The sequence below is a fragment of the Papaver somniferum genome, chromosome 7 (genome assembly GCF_003573695.1).
Source record: "Papaver somniferum cultivar HN1 chromosome 7, ASM357369v1, whole genome shotgun sequence".
In the NCBI taxonomy this organism is placed as follows: Eukaryota; Viridiplantae; Streptophyta; class Magnoliopsida; order Ranunculales; family Papaveraceae; genus Papaver; species Papaver somniferum.
The window spans coordinates 146454392-146475675 of record NC_039364.1 but is presented as its reverse complement, the minus strand read 5'-3'; the positions used below and the strand labels follow the sequence as shown (position 1 = coordinate 146475675).

General features: G+C 38.1%; 3 protein-coding genes across 3 annotated transcripts; 1 reads left to right on the top strand and 2 right to left on the bottom strand.

Moving 5' to 3' along the window:
• Positions 1-11294: 11294 nt before the first annotated feature.
• On the top strand, positions 11295-12287 carry LOC113293048 (thioredoxin-like 3-3). The gene is made up of 3 exons (XM_026541822.1): positions 11295-11475; positions 11693-11718; positions 11929-12287. The coding sequence occupies exons 1-3, from the start codon at positions 11317-11319 to the stop codon at positions 12146-12148; spliced, it is 405 nt and encodes a 134-aa protein (XP_026397607.1). The 5' UTR covers positions 11295-11316; the 3' UTR covers positions 12149-12287.
• Positions 12288-12694: 407 nt separating this feature from the next.
• Positions 12695-15175, bottom strand: LOC113298671 (S-adenosylmethionine synthase 2-like). Its single transcript, XM_026547467.1, has 2 exons — positions 14732-15175; positions 12695-14187 (listed from the first exon to the last, which is right to left on the bottom strand). Exon 2 carries the CDS (start codon positions 14185-14187, stop codon positions 13018-13020), a length of 1170 nt encoding a protein of 389 aa, XP_026403252.1. The 5' UTR covers positions 14732-15175; the 3' UTR covers positions 12695-13017.
• A 1064-nt stretch (positions 15176-16239) lies between these two features.
• On the bottom strand, positions 16240-21077 carry LOC113298669 (protein FLOWERING LOCUS D-like). The gene is made up of 4 exons (XM_026547466.1): positions 19067-21077; positions 17973-18734; positions 17806-17851; positions 16240-17724 (listed from the first exon to the last, which is right to left on the bottom strand). The coding sequence occupies exons 1-4, from the start codon at positions 20988-20990 to the stop codon at positions 16803-16805; spliced, it is 3654 nt and encodes a 1217-aa protein (XP_026403251.1). The 5' UTR covers positions 20991-21077; the 3' UTR covers positions 16240-16802.
• Between the last annotated feature and the right edge of the window lie 207 nt (positions 21078-21284).

Genomic DNA, 21284 nt, shown 5'->3' with positions numbered 1-21284 from the left:
TCAGTCAGAGGATGATTTTTCGGATGAAGATCTTGACAAATCAGTCTCCTTGATCACAAGACAGTTTAGGGATCTTCTATTGAAGAGAAGTAAACGGTTTTCAAGAAACAAACCTAGGTCGTCAGATAAACCTCACAATCGCGTTCCTCGTAAGAACAGGTATGCTAACGAGGATGATGACGAGGATATACCACAGTGCTTTAAGTGTAAAGGCTTTGGCCATTTTGCAAACGAGTGCCCAAATCGTAGAAAATACACTGGGAACAAAGGTCTTGCTGTAACACTTGATGAGATGTCTGAGATCTATGATTCTGATGAAAATAGGAAATCAAGTGTCGGTCTTCTATGTGAAAATATTGATTTTGATAATTGTAGTAATACATATATCAACCTTGATGGTTTCGGTGAAGAAGAGAATTCAATCAAGCTGGAAGAATCAATTGACCCATCCTTTGGAAACTTTGTTTGTATTTCAGGATCCACTATGTGTCTAGCTGCGTGCACATCTCATATACCTGAATACTATCCAAGATTTACGTGCTCATTTTGTTCTCATAGAGGTCATGAACTATCAAGATGTTACAAGTACAAACATTAAGTGAGGCACGCCAACAAACTTCAACGGAGAGCAAATCGATTGGCAATGAAGCTTAAACTTGCTCAGAAGACTACTGAGGTATGTAAGATTTTATCTTCGTCTAAGAGGTTGGTTTCCAAAGACAAAATAAGACCATTGGAGAAGAAGGTATGGTCAAATCGCTTTGATAGACAGAAGTCATAGGATTCCTCTCAAGAGGAAAATGGTGGACAAAATTGTCGTTCACCACAACACAAATTAATTGTGTTGTTTGGTAAATATTGTCTCATGTGCCTGATCAAAAGAGATAAGATTGTGTACCGCTCAGGATTTAGGAAAAGTTTCTTTTCTTAGGTTCGTTTTCCTGTCTATCAAATAAAAGGTTATTATCGATAATTCTACTCTTTATAGGGTTTAGAGTTGGACGTCCACGAACCTGTTTAAAAGTTGCGAACCCTACATTCCTTTTTCCTCTCTAATATCCTTTATATCTTAAGACTTCTTGATGAGATTGTGAATTCCACTCACAAAAAACCAGTTGTTTATAATTGTTCTCTAAGCATCATGTCTTTGGATGGAAAAGATGTCAACATGATTGTTAAGCCATCAATCAAGGAAAAAGAGAAATCTCCAGTAACTCCGTCCTTGAAAAGAAAGAGGAGGAATACAAGAAAGCCAAGGGTTGTCCCTTCTAACTCTCAGAAGTTTTATGATGTTCTTGATGAGTTGAAGGAAATAAGAAAGGAGATTCATGAAATAAAGGTTTGCGTTTTAAGATCTTTGGAAATTCAGAAAACCCTGGTTCGACATCATCAACCAAGACGGTTTGTTGATATTAACTCCTATCTCCATGAAACTTATGTTCCAATGTCTGTTGATGACAAGGAGTTCGGGAATGATAAAGAATTTCTCAAAGACATTGTTGCCTAGTATTTCTTCTTTTTGGTTTAGTTGGAAGAATAACTAGTGCTTGGAATAGCAATGATTGTGACTACACATAGCTATTATTTTTTCATCTTCTTGTTCTTTTTTTTAGGTTTATTAGTACTAAATTCTAAAAACTTTTTGGAAGATGATGTTTTGCAGTATTTAATCTTTATGATTTGTTTATTGCAATTTGTTAAGGGATATTGGTGTTTACATCCGTGAACCATGGCTATCCCATACTTTGTCAAAAGTAAAGTCGTTCGTGATCGGTATTCATGTATTGATAAAAGAATGAATGGACTTTTGACAAATACAAAAGTTAAGCCTATATTGTCAAATATTTGATGGAAGATAGGTTAAAATCTTTTGTTTTCAAGGATTATGTCTATTAATATCGTTATGCAAATATTGGTGGAAAATAGAATGAATCCTTGTGTATTCCGTAGTATTAATCATCCCTGATCCATATTTTATGTATTATTGTGAGGCTCCGTAATGCATGTTATGTGAAAGAAGCCGAGACAGGTTAATCCATTATGGAGTTTTTCAAAACTTGTTATAGGCTTATAGTAATTCCGCGTAAACATGGTAGGAATATTGATCCCTTGACATTTTTTTTTTGATAACAGATCGCTTGACATTGTTTCGAATCCAGAGAGTCTATTGGTTGGATTCTTATAACTTTTCAATAAATTTTAGCTCAAAATTCTACTTGTTCGAACCCTGCACTTTGAAAAAGTAGATTTTTGTCATTTCTTTTTACATTGGTGGGAGAGGAATACATAGAAATTGAATGCTATTATTGGGGCGCCACATTCCAATAGAGAGGCTTCACTTGGATTTCTATTGACCAAAAAATTGGTTATGGGATATTCTTGATTCAATACCAAATGTCTAAAATAACCTTCAACTAAAATTAAAGCCTAAAAACTAAAACTAAAATCAAAGCCTAATTCTAATTCAAAGATCTGCTCCTCTTCTTCTTCTTCTTCTTAATTTCCTCTCCTTCATCAACCATAAATCATTCCCTCCTCTTTTTTTTTCAATCAAAATCATTTCACCATCTTCGATCAATCAACGGTTCGAAAATCTTATAATCATTGATTGCATTCTCTATTAAAGGTGCAAAAGAAGCATATTGATAGAAGTGATGGTAATCAACAAGCCAATTGCATCTGAAATGGTTAGATTGATTGAAACAGTAGAAAAAATTAGGTTTCAGAACCAGTTACGGTTGGTTTTTCCTCAAAAAAACCCAAACTTAACTGTTTTACAGTTGGGTTCGACCAAAAAAAACCTAGCCTTAACTGCATCATGCATTCTTGGCTATCGCATATGGCGTATGTTTATGTCTAACCTGCAACTCTGAATGCGTTGCACATTTTTGGCCAAGGCCAATTGCATTTGGCGCATAAATTGTATTTTCCTAGTCCAATTGACCAACCAATCATACACCTCCCCACCAGATGAACTCAGCGCCCTCGTCGATTCTTTTACTTAAGGTAATTGTGAATTTGTTTTTCAAATTGCCACAATGTTGTATTCTTCTTCCGAGAAGCTTCTGAATCAGGTAATCCATGTCCCTTAACTAAGTAATAGGTCCTCATATTCTTCATGCTCTGCCCTTCAACTCAATCATCGAGTATATATTCAGTTTGTTTGTCGAATTACGGTATTGGTGGTGTCAAATAAATCAGGATAGTACTTCTTTTGAAAACTAACATGACATGTTACATGGACCTTTAATTGTTCTGGAAAAATGAGTCTATAAGACACCTTCCCAACTCTTTTTATTACTTCAAATGAACCACCGTACCTTAGAATCAGTCTCCTATGCACAAATTTTATTAAAATTTTCTTCCAAATTTGGGGTGTTAGATTCAACAATACTTTATCTCCCAAATCAAACTCCTTATCTCTGCAATGCATATCAACATACTTCTCCATCCTCGTTACTTCCTTGGACAAATTATCGCGCGCTTGCTCTGTCATTTCAGTTTTCGACCTTGCATAGCGGTATGATGTTGGGTAGGAGTCTTACTTATTAGCCTTTGGCACGTTATGCGGGATTAACGGTTGTTGTCTGTATCTAGATCGAAATGACTCAACTATACGGATAAACTCATATACATATTATAAAAAAATTGGGATGTATCCATCAACGCAATCCAATTATTCCGGTTTGCGGACAAATAGTGACGCAAATAGTACTCTTATAACAATGAATTAATCCTCTCTGTTTGACCATTGCTTTGATGATCATTACTAGTAGAAAACTTTACTCCAGATCCAAGCAATCCAAACAAGGGTGTCCAAAAATTTTCAGTAAACCGTGAATCTCGATCATTCACTATGTCTATGAATATACCCTAATACTTTATTACATTAATGAAGAACGAATCCGCTGCTATATATGTATTGCAAGAATGTGGGCAGGGATCGAACGTTGCATACTTGGAAAAATGATCGACTTATTGAATTATAGCCTTGCACCTTAGGAAGTCTATTAATGAAATCCATTGACATACTTGTTCAAGGTCTGCCTGAATTGAAAACGGTTGTAATATACCAGCTATCCTCCTCCTTTCCGTCTTGTATTACTAAAATACCAAATAAGTTTTTACATACAACTCCACATTTTGATCAATTTTAGACCAGAAATATGAATGAGCTATTAGCGTTAGTTTTTTCCATGCCTGGATGACTAGACGATAATAAATCATATGTCTCTCTCAAAAGCTCCATTCTTAATCCTCCGGTATTTGGTACTTAAATTATAACTCCTTTGGCATAAATGACTCCATCATCTATATAATATAATATCGACGAACAATCCCATCAATAATTTTTTTGGTCAAACGCACACATGCTTCATCCCTATTTGTCATTTCTTTGACTCGAGGCAATAATTCTGCCTCAATCATGGTCAGTGTCATAACATACTCTGTTATCCATTTTATACCCAACGCATCAGGTACAGAGTTAAGTCTACCTGTCTTATGCTCATTCTTCATATCAAACTCTTCCAAAAACTCATAACATCTAACTTTTTTGGGGCAACAATTTCTTTTGACTGGTGAAATAGTTAATGTCAACATTTTCAGTCCTTACGATAAAGTAAGTACCTAACAAATAACGACGACATACTTTAATTCAATGCACAATTTTACATCTCTTTCTCATGCACAATATACCGACTTTCGGCACCACTAATCTTGTGGCTTTCATAGGAAACAAGATGACTTTCTTGCATTAGTACTCCTTCATCATTATGCACTTCAAATGGTACTTCGTAGTCAGGAAAGCGGATAACTGGTTTTGTCGAGACCGCTTCCTTTAGCAATTAGAATTACCACTGATACTCGTCAATTCATACCCAAGTTTTATCCTTCTTCAATAAATTTGTCAAGGATACCAATTTATTTTCCAACCGTGAATCACCGATAATAGTTAGATAATCTTAGGAAAGAAAGAAGTTCAACTAAGTTATTTTGGGTATTGATTGCTTTGTTACCAAGGTAACTTAATTGCAAACCCTGATTTGAAAGACTATATAAGGGGAAATCTAGTATATGTGCAAAACTAATCCCCACACCTCATGTGTGATACTAGTTTGCATACTAGAGTCGGTTCTCCTTTGACCTTTGGTTTTCTTCTTCTAAAACCAGGTTAACGACTTAAAGACTTCATTGGGATTGTGAATCCAGACCGATACTACTTTTATCGTAGTTGTGTGATCTGATCTTGCATCTTCTATCGCACGAGTACAATCAGATTGATTGGCTTGAGATTGATATCTCCGATAGGAAAGATATAAAAAGTAATCACAAACATCTTCGTCTCATTGTTTGTGATTCCGCAACATCTTGTTTCGCTACTATACGATTAAGATTGTTGTGAGGTGATTGATAACTCTAGGCTGTTCTTCGGGAATATAAGACCATATTATCAATTGGTTCCTGTTCACCTTGATTATTATCAAAAGACGGAACAAAACCTTTTAGGGTTTATCTGTGGGAGACAGATTGATACTTTGATAGACTTGTCTGTGTGAGATAGATTTGTTTATTATCAAGTCTTCGACTTTGGGTCGTAGAAACTCTTAGTTATGGGTGAGATCATCTAAGGGAGTCAAGTGCACAGTGTCCAGCTGGGATCAGAGGCGTATGGAGTACAACTGTACCTTGGATCAACGGGAGACTGATTGGAGTTCAACTACAGTCCAGTCCGAAGTTAGCTTGGAGTAGGCTAGTGTCTGTAGTGGCTTAATACAGTGTGTGTTCAATATGGACTAGGTCCCGGGGTTTTTCTACATTTGCGGTTTTCTCGTTAACAAAATTTATGGTGTCTGTGTTATTTCAATTTCCGCATTATATTGTTTTATCTTTATAATTGAAATAATACAGGTTGTGCGTTAGATCATCAATTAGAGTTGATTGTCATTGATTGATCCTTGGATATTGGTCTTTGGTACCATCCAAGTTATTCCTTGTGTTTGATTAAGGACTCGCTGATTTCTGTTATCTCAAGTAAATCAAAACAAGAGAGAGATATTAACTCCTCGATATACTTTAATCTAGATTGAGTCTGACTGTCTAGTTGATTCTCTACCAAAGTATTGGAGTTAGTCCATACAGATTGCTAAGCGAAATATTGGGTGGTGTTGTTAGATCCCCGCTTTTTCAGATCTTACTTTGTTCTATCGTACTGAGTACTATCTTCTCTAAGATTTGCTCGAGATTTATTTCTGATAGATAAGATAAAAATTAGTCACAAACATCTCCGTCTCATCGTTTGTGATTCCACAATAACTTGTTCTACCACCATATAGTTAAGTTATTGTGAGGTGATTGATATTTCTAGGATGTTCTTCGGGAATATAAATCCGGTATATAAATTGATTCATGTGCACCTTGATTTATCAAAAGACGGAACAAACCTTATAGGTATTTCTGTGGGAGATAGATTTATCTATCTAAATAAACTTTTCTGTGTGAGACATATTTGTTTATTATAGTCTTTGACTTTGGGTTGCAGCAACTCTTAGTTGTGGGTGAGATCAGCCAAGGGAATCAAGTGCGTAGAATCCGGCGTGGTTTTGGAGTCTTAAGGAACGAGACTGTACCTTAATCAGTTTGAGATTGGTTAGGGCTCAACTACATTCCAGTTCGAAGTTAACTTGTAGTAGGATAGTGTATGTAGCGGCTTAATATAGCGTGGTGTTCAATATGGACTAGGTCCCGGGGTTTTTCTGTATTTGCGGTTTCCTCCTTAACAAAATTTATGGTGTCTGTGTTATTTCTTTTCCGCATTATATTTTTATATAACTGAAATATTACAGGTTGTACGTAAGTTCAATAAATTTGTGTATCTGACCTTTGGTTTGTCGATTGAATTGATTGACGCTTGGATATTGGTTTTTGATACCTTACAAGTTATTTCTCATAATCAATCGGGCTCGAAAATTCCCATTTGTTTGATTGCAGATTGAGTTGAGAAATTGAGATACAAACTCTTGGATATACTTTTCTAAAGATTGAGTATGACTGTCTAGTTGATTCTCTTGAAAGTATATTGGATTTTGTCCATATAGATTGCTAAACGAAATATTGGGTATGTTTGTTAGACCCCCACTTTTTCAGAAACCGCAATTACCATCTGGAGGGACGTCGTCAGTGGATATGACGTACTCTCTAATGTAAAGAGGTATCTCTTCCAAGTAGCTTTTATTAATAAGTGGTGGTATATCATTTGTTGGATGGGCACATTGGAGCCTTAAGCTTCATGTCTCGTTGAGTTGGTTGGCTCGTTGCCGATGGAGTAGGTTGGGTTGATGGCGAGTGTAACATCGGACCCTTTTTATTTGTATCTCATTCACTTATAATCCTCTTGGTACTTCGCCGTGGTATGCTCATGCGCCGATAAATCTCTAGTATTAGCATTCATTTCACTTTGCCTCCTAGCCAATACCTTTGCATATTGTCTTGCTTGTTTTTTCATTTTTTTGATGCTTGGCCTACCTTTGCGCTTTCCTTTTTCTGGTTCGTGGATATTCTCCGAAGTGTGCGGATAAAAGATTGTCTTAATGTCATCCCAAAAGAAAGCCTTTCGAGTTTTTTCATGTTTCGGTACATCTCGAGAACGTTTCTTCCCATTTCATTATCACCAAACTCTTCTTCGGCATCTCCCTTTGGAGGAGGGACAAAACTTAATTGTTGTCAATATGGATATATACCGCTTAAAGGATTATGCCATATTCATAGTTAACTATTACATGGTGATAAGCGAGTCCCATAGACTTCATCATGTTACACACACACACTTAGTCCGGCTTAGTTCCCCATTTTTCAATCAAATTCACTTCTACCACCAACTTTTTAATGCAAGCATGGGAAAAATTATAATGGAGTCCCTTGAACAACCGAAGGTACCCAATTTCTTGTACTTCATGATGCGGTTTTTTTGAAACTTCTCTTTAATTCTATCAATCTCGCGGTTGAAGTGATTTTCCATAGCGTTAAACAGGATCACAAAATTATCGACACATCCAAAAAGATTTTTCTCCAACCGGTGGTGAGCCGATTCTACCAAACTTGTCGCTTGATTCCAAAAGTATTTATGGTGGTTGGTAAAAGCATAAACTAACCGCTCTCTGTGCGGTTCCAACCATTGCTCAAGCACATACGTCACAATAACCTCGGGATAATTGGGGCTAGACCAATGTTCGATAAACGCGACAAGATTTAGATTATACTCTTCTTTGGTGAGAGAGCAAGTCAATAACTATGATTCACCGGAGAAATCAACCTATTTAGCGTGATTTATAATGTATTGTTTATCAAATTCCTCTTTTGCATACGCTTGTTTATCTTCCGGTAGCTTACTAATCTCATCAAATGCTTTCCTCTTTGGTGGACAAATTTGAATCTTGCACCTATTCATCACATTACACCATATATGAACGTACAAAACATATTATGTGCTAATGGGAAGACTTTCTCTATTGCATTCATCATATTTCATTGTCCATCACTATAATTCGGGGATATCATCATCTCGGTAGATCACCTTTAATTGTTGTAGCGCCTAAGTGTAACTTGGTTCTTGCTCGTCCTTTAGAAGAAAAAATGCAACAGTAAACAATGACTTTGTCGACGTACGACCAACAATTTCAACAATGGCATCTTGTATTTGTTAGTCTTGTAAGTGCAATCCATTATAATAAATTCATGAAAGCATTGAGCCAGTTGAACAATCTTCGGATGCGCAATGAGATGTGTTATGTCTTCATCCGGACCTACCTTCTTTTGAAACGCGTAGCCTTTCTCTTAAGTCAAAAAAAATAAATAATAATAATTGTTGCATCACTTGTCTATCTCTCCATTCATTCTTCTTAATTGTCTCAATTGCATTGTAAATAGTGGACAAAGATGATACGTTATCCTTGTTATCATACTTTAGTAAGCGAAGCATATTAAGTGGTGAAATATCAATTTTCCTAAATTTAGCTATTTTTTCCATTTCTTGAGGAGTGAGCCTTGTGTCCATTGAATGTCCTTCAATATATTTTGGACGAGGGTGGTTATGACAACCTTCCACAACCTAGGATAGAACCCATCCCTTCATATTTTTTTTGCTCTTGTTAATAGCTTGAACAGACATTTAATTTTATTTGAGCACGTTGTGTTCTTCCTTGTCGTCTTTCCTTTATACACATAATTGTTTTTCTTGTGACTAACATCGGGATCTCCACTTCTCTCACAAAACATTTCAAAACGAGTTTTGCTTTCTTTTTCATTCAAAACTTATACGAACATGTCTCTCTTGGCATGCTCTCTAGCCAAATTCTTCGCCTCAATAGGTAAGTCGAATACCAACTCATTAGAATAGTGATAGAATGTATCTTCGTACAACATATGAACCGGAGAAGGTTGATCATCCATTGGTATAGGTTGGCATTCAATCTACGAGAAATAGAACAACATCAATTGCAATCACAAAATATTAATACAAATAAGTTTGACAATAAGATAATTTTGTCACAATTACCAAACGGAAAGTTCAGTTGGTAAAGCAGTTTTGCGAGCCAACCGAATATTTAGTGGCTAATGTTCGGCAAGCAACAGATATCCGAAGTTATCACTCGGTTTTAAAACAATTTTGTACGTAAAGTTCGTCTGGAAAGTTTGGGTGAATTTTGCGAATCAACCGAACCTTTAACAGTTAGTTTTAATCTAGTTTTGTACGTAAAGTTCGGCCAGAAAATTAGTTTGGTTGAATCTTGCGAACCAACCGAACTCATAGCTCCTAAAGTTCGACTATTTTGCGAGCCAACGAACATAAATTTGTAAATCCTATAAAAACAGTTCGGCTACATGTTGTTGAATCTGTTAATCGAACCCCTCAAAACCTCCGTTAAAAGTGAGTTCGGCTACCTGCGTCTTTGAAAAAAGTAGCCGAAACTACACTTCCAGATGTGTTCGGCTACCTGTTCCTCACATAAGGTAACCGAACTACCTTGACCTAGCTGAAATCTACTTTAAAATTTTATATTTTTGTGAAAATTTGGACCAATTCAACCAACACCATCTAAGTTTGAAGCATACCTGGGTACCCAAATACTCTTCCTCCGGTTGTGGTTGGTAAAATCCATCATTTTCATCTTGAGATTGAGTTTGGGGGATAATACATTCACTATCTAACAAATAACTCCTATCCAGATCGTTGTGAAGAGTAACGAATACTCTAAGAGAGGAAGGAGATGAAGATTCAGATGAATCATTTGAATCACTCAATTCATGTTCACCAAAATCAAAATAATGTTTTTTCACCGTCTTCTTCTTTTTCTCTAACTTTACTCTCTCAATAATTCTACTTCTTATTCAAAAAAAAATCATTTATTAACACTAATTATATCTAACTTAATCATTTAATTAATCACTACACTAACTAATCATTATACAAAATTAATCAGGAGGCTAGTTTTGGTGTTAATATAAATATGGAGATAAGGGGTGACATAGATTCACTTCTAAATATCTACCCAAAATAAAACTATGATCCCAAAAAAAGGATGGTCCCCAAAAAATCATTCAAGAAAAAAGATAACAAATGGGCCAGAACCACGGGACTAAACAACGCATAAATTCAACTCCTAATAGGCTAATACTCGAGGGTGAGCATTTACCCGTATTCGTGGATTTAAGCGGCACTAATCGTATTTTTGCGGATGGATGCCCGGACCATTCGCTAATAGGTTGGACGCGGATGAGATTTTTGAGATCCAACGGATTACGGATTGAGCCCGGATGCAACCTTGAAAATCCGTTGGACATCCATACCCGTTATACTAAGAGCATTAATATAGTTTCTAGAAAATATATAGATAGTTTTGGAATTTTTAAGATGTTTGCTTAGAATGTTGTCCATGGCACTTCTATATTTATATACATATGTAAAATATGTAAAATGTGTAAAATGTGTAGGTTCTATAAGAAATCATCTATATTGACTTTATTTTTTCATTATAAACTTTAAGTAACATTAATCCATTGGATTATCCGCATCCAATCCGTTCATCCGTGCATTCATCGGATGCAAATCCGTGGATGTTGGATTAGATGCGGATGCCAAACTTGTTATCCGTAGTGAATTGGATTGAATGCGGAATAGGTAAAAACCGGTCCATATCGGCCCATGCACATCCCTACTGGACTAAGTCTAAACAACATTTTTTACAAATTAAGCCCATATCAACCGTTGGATTAATTGGTAGCTGTCTGTACTGGTAGCTGTCTTCAAAGAGAGAATTAATGGAGGGAGGAAATGACTTGAGCTTGGGAGAGAAATCAAAGGGATTGGAAGGAACAGGTTTGATTTTACCTTTGAACAGTCATGGGAACTTAAAGAGTGCTTCAAGCGATCAAAACCTAACAGAGATTATGCAAAACATAAGATCTTCCAAGGCTCCTGTAAGTATACTATAAGATAAAACAAATAAACAAACTAACAAGAAATTCATTAGAAAAAACACAAATTTTGGATTGGGTTTGTCTTACTTTGGGTTCTTAGATAATGGATTTTATCCAAATCGGGGGTTCTTTTCTTTTCACTTTATTCTATCAAGTAAAGTTCATTTCTTTGTTCTTCTTTGTTCACTAAATTCACTAGAAGCATCATTTTTTGCAGGCAGTTATCAACTACGGTGCATCTTGGTAAGTCAATCTGATTGATGTAGGTTTAGTTTGAAGCTTTATATTGTTTTGTAACTTTTGTTGGATAAGTAGAGATGAACGCAATGTGTTTGATGTGAATACTAACAGAAATGGGAAAGGCAAATATGGGTTCATATACAGTTATACAAATTGTGCCGTTGAAGAATTGAAGTGAATTATTATAACCTACTCGGGTCTTTGTTTTTTCAGGTGTCGTGTGTGTAGTCAGATTCTTCCATCATTTTGTAAATTAAGCAACAATTTCCCGAAGCTTTCATTTGTATATGCTGACATTGATGAATGCCCTGATACTACTCAACATATACGTTACACACCGACGTTCCATTTCTTCCGGGATGGAGAAAGGGTTGACGAGATGTTTGGTGCTGGGGAGGAGAGATTGCAAGACAGACTCTGGTTGCATTCGTAAATGTTTCGTGTTTTTAAATTAAATGTTGCTTATGATTCTCTTCTATAAGTAATATAAAAAACGGGATCCAATGAATTTTATGATCCAATATTATACGAGTACTTAATATTGTGAATCGGTACAATGCCTAAATGCAAAAAGTTTCAAGGTCAAAAGCAGAAAACTAAAACCCAATATAAGTTTTAGGAAAGGAAAACCTTTTATAACTATTGAACATTTCTTCAACTACTCCATTGTCAAACATCGCTCCTCTCTTAGCAAGACAGTCAGCACCAAAATTTATAGTGATGGATATTTACGGGCGTTCTACTTTTTGTCTTTGGCAGTCTCCTGTGGACAGCCTACGGAACTATGCTCCCCATCTCAGATTTGAATGACTGACTTGAGGCTCGAGTACTCTACTTCTAAATGTGAACTCTATTTTATGGACTTTCTTTCGAGTATTGCAGGAATTTTGTCCCAAATTTATCGTCCCTTCAAGAATTGAAGGGTAATAGAAATTCAGCTTACAATGGTGGGAGATAATAAATAAGAAAAAGCATTGAGCAGTTCATGTATTTAATTTCACTTGATTATATTATATGATCAAACAAATTGAAACATCCAAACAATTTGGTGCAGTAAGAAACAATCACTGACTACTCGAAGAAAAGACATTTTCCCTTCAAGAGAAAAACAAGAACACAATAATAATAATAATAATAATAATAATGCTACAAACTCCTAAAACCCACTACCAACTCAGAGAAGTTTCACCTCGGGCACGGTTTCCTCGCTTTTTTTTCTCAATTATGTTGAATTAAAAAGTACAGATAGATATGCTGTTTCTTATATTCCCCATATAATTTCCTTATAAACGAGAATCAGAATCAAGCTTGCTTGAGGTTCTTGACAGTCTCCCAGGTGAAGTCAGGGTCGTCACGGCCGAAGTGTCCGTAAGCAGCAGTTTTCTGGAACCTGAAGTTACCTCCTCTCTTCAAGTCAAGGTTAATTGACATCATTCCGGGCCTGAAGTCAAAGTTCTCCTTGATCAGCTTCAATATGTCCTTGTCTGGGATAGTACCTGTCTTGTAAGTGTCAACAAACACGGACAATGGCTCTGCAACACCGATGGCGTAAGAAACTTGGACAATGCAACGACGGGCAAGTTTAGAAGCAACAATACTCTTGGCTGCCTGCCTTACAATGTAAGCACCACTGCGATCCACCTTGGTAGGATCCTTTCCAGAGAAAGCACCACCACCGTGAGCACCCCAACCACCGTAGGTGTCAATAATGATCTTCCTACCAGTTAGTCCAGCATCTCCGTGAGGTCCACCGATGACAAAGCGACCAGATGGGTTCAAGTGAAAGATGGTGTTGTCATCAAGGTATTGGGCAGGGATGACTGGCTCGATCACATGCTTCTTAAGGTCGGCTGCAATCTGGTCATTGGTTACAGTTTCATCGTGTTGAGTAGAGATGAGAACAGTGTGAACCCTAAGTGGGATCATAGCACCGTTGTCATTTCTGTATTCAACGGTGACTTGGGTCTTTCCATCAGGCCTCAACCAAGCGCAGGTACCGTTCTTCCTCACTTCAGTAAGCTTAGCTCCAAGCTTGGTAGCAAGGACATGAGTCAAAGGCATCAACTCAGGAGTTTCATCAGTAGCATAACCAAACATGTGACCTTGGTCTCCAGCTCCAATATCCTCTGGCTTCTTGGTAAGATGACCATGAACACCTTGAGCAATGTCAGGGCTCTGTTGTTCAATATAAACAAGAACCTTACATTTGTCAGCATCAAGACCAACATCAGCTGAAACAAATCCAATTTCCCTGCAGGTATCACGGACGATCTTCTCATAATCGACCTTAGCCTTGGTGGTAATCTCACCGAAAACCATAACCATGTTGGTCTTGGTACAGGTTTCACAAGCAACCTTGCTTTCGGGGTCTTGTTCTAAACAAGCATCAAGAATAGCATCAGACACTTGGTCACAGAGCTTGTCTGGGTGACCCTCATTGACTGATTCTGAGGTAAATAGGAAGGTATCCATCTGTTCATAACAATCAAATATTCAAAGGTTAATTAACTTAATACTCATGCACAATTAGGCTTCAAACAATTCATAAAACATATCAAAATATCAGATTTTTATTTCTCCTAGCAGATCTTAAGCATTTCCTCAATTATTTGATTAGATTTTCTCATACTCCATAAAATTAAATCTCGGCCAAAGATTTCACTTTGAAAAAACTATAATCATTTAACGTTACACAATTTGTAATTGACGAAACCAATCAGAACATAATTACAAATAAATGTTAAATAATAGATCTAAAATAACTGTTAAACAAAACAAAAAACAATCTTGCATAATCAGGCAAAGATTAACCCTACACACACAAAAACAAATTAAAAATAATCATATGAACAAATCACTCTTTAGAATAGAAATTCTGCCGTAGATCTGAAGTTTTTAAGTAGCACCAAACGATTAAAGTATATGAAAATCTTTGGAAACGTACTCAGTTGAAATGAATCAAAATTACGAAGAGAGAATGAAAATGATCTTAAAAGATCCGAGGAAAAGAACGAACCTCTTGGAGAATAAACTTGAAAGAGACGAATACAGGAGATCTTGTTGTGTTAAGAAAGGAGGAGGAGGAGGAGGAGGAGGAACGAGGGAAACAGAGAAGAAGAGGAGTACTTATAAAGATCCGAAGAAGAAGGGTAAACCAGTGAAATCGTGTATGGGGACGTGATTTCGTCTGACTCGCTCTGTCACCACTTGCTCTGCTTCTCCGAATTTTTTGGTCCACTCTCTTTTTCTCCACGTCACTTTGGTGGGTCCTACTTCTTGGTAGGTAAAAATTGTAGGTGTGCTTGTGTTAATGTACGTAACATTTTCGTCGGTGTGTCAAACTAAATTTTACGTTTTGTTTAATGGCACGACAAATGAGGCTTCTGATTGTACTCACTTAGGCTCTGATGATGAATTTATTGCGCCTATCATATATGAGTTACAGACCATGAGCAGCACCGACACTAACTGCTGTCTATCAGGCGGATTAATAGTAAAAGAAGGGACTTAAAAGAAAAACAATACTAACTCACAAGCACAAGGAAAATCCACGATCAAATAGCGTCATGAATTACTGTCTATTTAGACAAGTTTTTTTTTAGTATTTTCGTAATTTTTAACACGGGATCCTTGGGTAAAATGATTAGTTGTGATATTATACAGCGCATTGTCTCCATGTGATAAAGAGACTTGCAGAAATGTACCTAAGATAAGATTTGCTGAGAAGATAAAAAAATTGGCTTACGAGCGACTACACATAATAATGTTTATGTGGACATTACTTCAACATTTTGCAACTGATTACTCATTTTTTTCACTAAAATGATTTAAATTCTGTTTTGTTTTGATGCTATAATCATCTGATTATTTATTTTTACGATCTATGTAATCAGTAGTCTGATGTCAAATTATTCTCCAATAATACAAAACCACACTACACACGTGTGTTTCTTGACTTGATCACGAGATTCACCTGATCCTGATTCAACAAATTCGAACAACCTCCAACCATCCCACGCTAGTGGCATCGACTAAGCTTTGACTCGTATTTGGTCAGACATCCTAAAAACATTCACGATTCTTAGTTTGAATCTAAAATTGAATTCTGTTGTCGATGTTGTCTAATTTGGCGGTGGATCAAGATCTAGAGTCCTGCTTCGGTTGTACAGCGTCTAGTGCGCTGTCCATGTCCATTTATGATAATGGTAGGGACCAAAGGACGATCTCTAAAAAGATCTATAGAGGAAAAAGTATGATTATGTTATTGTCATATTGGTTGGTAAGTTGGACGACCCACTTGCAAAAGAGTTGGTGAGTTCCAGTTCTTCTACTTTGCCTTTGCTCATTGGACGACGCCATAGCTTTTGACATCTTAACGTGATCATCACTGAATATATAAATTTCTGGAAAAACAAAAAGAGGTTTAGCTTTAAAATTCTGCTGGAATTCAACAACAAAATAGATTGTTACTGGTGGTTGGTAAGAAGATGGACTTGGAAGACCGGTTACTAACAGGAATCAAGATGCAAATTAAAATACTGACAAGTGAATGTAGGAATGTAGGAAGAAAAAAATAGAAAATTGTCATCATCTATATGTCCCAGTAGTAGGTAGAAAAGACATGTGGATAAAGATTTTTACATATACTCAATTACAGTTCTTTGTTATATCAAAGCTCTAGTGTGAAAAACTTTGGGGGACTCCATCTGAGGTAGACTGCACCATAAACACACACTTCTAAATCAGATGTGAAGAATCACAAAAACTCTTGCTCTTCTGCTGGTTAACCATAAATAAATAGCATGGGTGTCAGCCTTCCGGAAGATCAAACCCTTGACAGGGGCGCAACAAGAGACTGGCTTTTTGAAAATGAGAAAGCTTGTTCATATGACTTGTGGCTGTTCCTTACGGGATTATGAGATTGGGGTCAGACGTCATTTCTTCAAAGTGGGTTACCAGGCGTAAGTTCCAGCCATGCCGTATAGTGCATACTGATAACCAACACCATGCTGGTTGATGCGCGATCAAATAGAAGATCCAAAGGGACCAATCTGTCACCTGGATCTGTTCACTTCAGCTATCCTTTTTCATGAACCAAGACCTGTATCCATTGGAGGAGTTGCAGAGTTGGGAAGAGGTGCAGGGACGAGAGAAGACACAGCACTGGGAGAAGATAAAAAATCAGAAGGAGGTGATAACACAGGAGGAGATACGAAGGCAAGAAGAGGTGCAGGGTCGAGAGGAGGAGAAAAGGCAGGCAGAGATAAAGCTTCGAGAGGAGTTGCTAAGACAGGACAAGATACATCATCCATTGGAGGTTCTAAAGTGGGTGATGGGGGGTGAGGCACAGAAGGCGCTGCAGAGCCAAGAAAAGGTTCAGCAAAACGAGCTGCATCACTGAGATGAGGAGTAACTGACGAAGTTACATCATCGAGATGCGGTGCAAGAGACAGTGTGCAGACAGGTTCAGGAAAAGCTGCAGAGCCAATACAAGGTGCAATATGATGAGCTGCATCACTGGGATAAGGGGCAACTGATGAAGCTACACCATCGAAATCTGCTGCAACAGATGCTGCGGAGATGAGTTCAGGTGCAGAGGAAGCTGCAGAGCCATTACAAGGTACAGTAGAATGAGCTGCATCGTTGGGATGAGGTGTAGCTGTTGAAGCTACAGCAACGGAATGCGGTGCAAGAGGAGCTGATGAGACGAGTCGAGATACAGGGTGCGCTGCAGTGCCAGGACAAGGTGCAGTAGAAGGACTTCCAGAGGCAGGACGTTGTGCAGAAGGAGGGCCGGAACAAAGACGAGGTGCAAGAGGAAGACCTGCAGAGCCTAGTCGATGTGCAGAAGGGGGACCTGAAGAGACGGGACGAGGGGCAGGTGGAGAATCCGCGGAGACGGGACGAAGTGCAGAAGCAGCAGTAGAGGCAATACGAGATGCAGAAGGAGAAGCTGAAGAGGTTGGACGAGGTGCAGCACTACTGCCGTTGCGAATTACTTTTGCCCTCCTAGAAAATAGCAGCTAGGTTAAGAAATAAAATGAATCTCGAGACATACCTAATAAATTTGAAGTGTAATCGCATTCATACCTGACTAATTTTTGCTTGGAATTGGCAGATCTCTGCTTCGATGTACCTTTTTCCCACAAAGCAGAATTTTTTTTCAAGCGTTACCATCGTGAGTTATTAAAACAGTCAACTGATTAAAAAAAAACATATAGCAAGTCTGAGAGTGAAAGTAAAACCAAATATTTCACCTGATTTAAGAGCCAAAAAAGTTGACGCTGATCTGCGGATTACCCTCTCAGCCTTGATAGAAGCAATAACAGAATCTGCAGCAGGACCCAAACCTCTCCTACCTACCAACTTCACCCCAAGCTTCTCAGATAAATAGTGCAATCTCATCTCATCACCTCCTCTAACCTCACTCAGTTCAAGAGCATGTTGTCTTGACAACAAGGTATAAACATGAAGCTGTTGCTGCTGATTATAGTGTGACTGAAGCTGCTGAAAGAGCAACTTATTAGAGTGCTGTTGATCTGGTTTTGATCCTTCGGTGTTCTTCTTCCGAGGTCCACTAAATGTGACCCTCAAAATTGCTGCCGACTTGGGATCAGATTTCTTACGAGCCAAAATAACCGAAAAGCTCCCAAATTCAAGATCTGGCTCCCTGAATAAATCGGTCAGAAGGGCAGCGCAAGACTGAGAATTCTTTGATGGACTCCTCTCCACTTTTACACGCAGTGCCCGAGCATTAGCATGGTGAGCCATGTTTGCAGCTTCCCTAAGTCCACTGAGGAATGCTCCATGCATGGTTGCAGGATATCTCCTGTTAGTGGCTTCCCCAGCAAAGAAAAGCCTCCCATCTCCAACACTCTCTGCTAAGATATCATAATCATCCCCGGATGCTCCAACAGCAACATTCGAATATGAACCTAAACTAAAGGGATCACTACCCCACCTAGTGCAAACAGTCTGAATCGGCTCTGGAACATCAATTCCCTGTGGCTCATAAATACCTGTGCACAAGCACGTGTGTTTAAGAAAATACGTCGATGAGATATAATAATAGCAATAGCATACAAATATATGTAGTCTAATCTTTGTACGAGTGTCTTTGCTAGCTATTTTGAGGCTTTACTCTGTAACATCTTATACTAATTCATGCAGTCTAATCTCTGTTCTCTATACAAGTGTCTTTGCTAACTATTTTGGAGCTTTTATCTGCAGCATCAAATTATTTTGCTGTTAAACTTTATCTGATGTGTCTGTAATTCTCTTTAGACTAAGGGAAAACGCCAGTATAGTCATATATAAAAAAGGAAAAAAAATACAGAAAGAAAAGGCATACCCTTTAGGATCTGCAGGACATGGGACACAGCATCAGTAGGGGGCATGCTCTCAAATTTATGTGCAGCTTCCCCTGCTACTAAAGCAATCAAGAGGGGACCTCCGGCCACAGTAGCATAGCTGTAAAATAGAAAAAACTCCCCCCGACGACTCGATTCATCAGAGAGGTGCCCAAATGTGTCGAGCTCCGTGCCCCAGAACACATGGGGGAATAGCATTGCAACCTTATTCAACAGCCCGAAACCCAATCTCTTTATTCCATCAAGCTTCCTTTGAGGCAATTCTGGAACAAACTTGATAGAGCCACTCTTCAATACCCCAAGCGGAACTGAACAAAGTGCCATATCTCCTTCAAAAATTTGGTTCCCTGCAAGAACCTGCACTCCGTCGCTACCACAACGGATGGTGTGCACCGTTTTTTCATATAAGATAGGTAAACTTTCCGCCAATGCCTGAACTAACCTCCCATTACCCCCAGGCAAGAAGCAATGGTCCCCTCCCATATCATATGGATCATCCTGGTCCCAAAACGCGAGGGAAAGCTGTGAAAGCAAACCTGCATTTGCATATTCTAAATTTGCTAGATGCCAATTAAACAAGTTCATCTCCTCACTAGTCACTGCATCTCCATAGACCTCTCTAAAAGTCTCAAGCGAAGACCCGAGTGAAACATCAACAGAAACTTCCCCCATTGACTGTCTGAGACGGCTTGCTTTATCCAAAAGTCGGTTAAATGCTGTCTCTACTTTCATATCCATATCAGGATCAACTGGCTTCCCATCTGGCTTATAAAGAGGACACTTATCCCTTACCTTATGAAGAGAGCAAGACAACTGCCTGCCTATAATTGCAAGTGGGTTCCCAAATGTACCCGTCAAAACACTTCCCCCCAAATCTGCCGCAGCAATTTTATCTGAACCCTCCATTTTCTTGGTATAAACCCGTCCACCAGCTCTTTTCCTACCCTCCAAAATCACAACTTTAAACCCAAATGTCATTAATTGCCTAGCAGCTGCTAAACCAGCCAATCCTGCCCCGATTATAATAACTTTCGGTTTAGTCGCCTCTACTTGAATTTTTTCCTTGATCGCAGGTGCAACCCCAAAATTAACATATCCATGCGAAACCAAGAAACCATAAGCCGAGTTCAAAAGGGTATGACCATGAGAAGGTATTGAACGCACTAACGATTCTTTTGTTAACCAGCTGTTTATATTCTCCCTCCATTTAGTTAGTATATGGTTTCTAATTAATGTATAATTAACCTGTTCAATACCTCCCACAACTGAAACAACTCCAGCTTCAATTTCCTCTTCAGTGAGAGAATCAGCTGGAAATCCTGACGTTAGTGCTGTTAAAGCTTCAGCAGTAGCTTCTTTATTAATAAATATAATCTCTTCGGATATATCAGGAATAGTCCTGCCAATACTCGCAGTAGTACTGGGTAACGGGGGCAAAGAATGTGAAGTCTCTAAATTGGATTTCATAAAATTTGAAGAAGAACTAGAAGGAATGTGTTGTCTATTACCGCTAGCGTTTCCATTAATGTTCCCATTGGGTCTACCATTAGAATAATTAAACTGGGGAAATACCTGGTCGTTGATAGAAAGAGGCGACGATCGAGGAGCTCTACCGCCTTTCCTTGGCTTCTTAGGGAAGGGGGGAGTAAGAGGTGGATGATGATGATGATTTAAATTAGGGTTATTGTTAGAGTTAGAAATTGAATTTTGATTAGGAACCGAGGTAGAGTTGGGGATTGGGGTGGAGGAGGAATCTGTTGACAGGATTGGGATTGTGTTCTGTATAGCAACAGAATTTGAGGTAGGAACGGAGGTAGAGTTAGGGTTTTGTTGTTCTGTGAGCGAAGGGATGGTTTCTGAAGGATTAGAGATTGAAGGTTCCGTTAATGGGTGTTGTTCAGACATTGCGGAGGCCAGAATTTGAGGAGGATGAATTGGGGAAGTTAGATTTTTAGCTTATCATTGATTAGGTTATTAGAGTAGAATATCTCAGTGCCGGATTAGACTTTAGAGTACTAAGCCTATAAGGTTATTTATAGTAGGGTCCAATCGGATTAATTAGTTATCTACAGGTCCATATTTAACCAAAACATGAAAATGACCAGAAACTCCTTGTTGTCAAACGTATGTGCCTGCACACCTTTAATATCTAATATAATTCGATATTCTTCTCTCTCCCATAAAGAAACCTAATTTATC

Bases quoted from the DNA above. Each gene is read 5' to 3' on its own strand.
- LOC113298671 (XM_026547467.1), bottom strand. From the start codon at position 14,187: ATGGATACCTTCCTATTTACCTCAGAATCAGTCAATGAGGGTCACCCA.
- LOC113293048 (XM_026541822.1), top strand. From the start codon at position 11,317: ATGGAGGGAGGAAATGACTTGAGCTTGGGAGAGAAATCAAAGGGATTG. The intron at 11,476-11,692 runs GTAAGTATACTA...CATTTTTTGCAG, and splicing joins TAAGATCTTCCAAGGCTCCT to GCAGTTATCAACTACGGTGC. The intron at 11,719-11,928 runs GTAAGTCAATCT...TTGTTTTTTCAG, and splicing joins ATCAACTACGGTGCATCTTG to GTGTCGTGTGTGTAGTCAGA.
- LOC113298669 (XM_026547466.1), bottom strand. From the start codon at position 20,990: ATGTCTGAACAACACCCATTAACGGAACCTTCAATCTCTAATCCTTCA. The intron at 18,735-19,066 runs GTATGCCTTTTC...GCTTGTGCACAG, and splicing joins TGTCCTGCAGATCCTAAAGG to GTATTTATGAGCCACAGGGA. The intron at 17,852-17,972 runs GTGAAATATTTG...TGTGGGAAAAAG, and splicing joins TTTTTTGGCTCTTAAATCAG to GTACATCGAAGCAGAGATCT.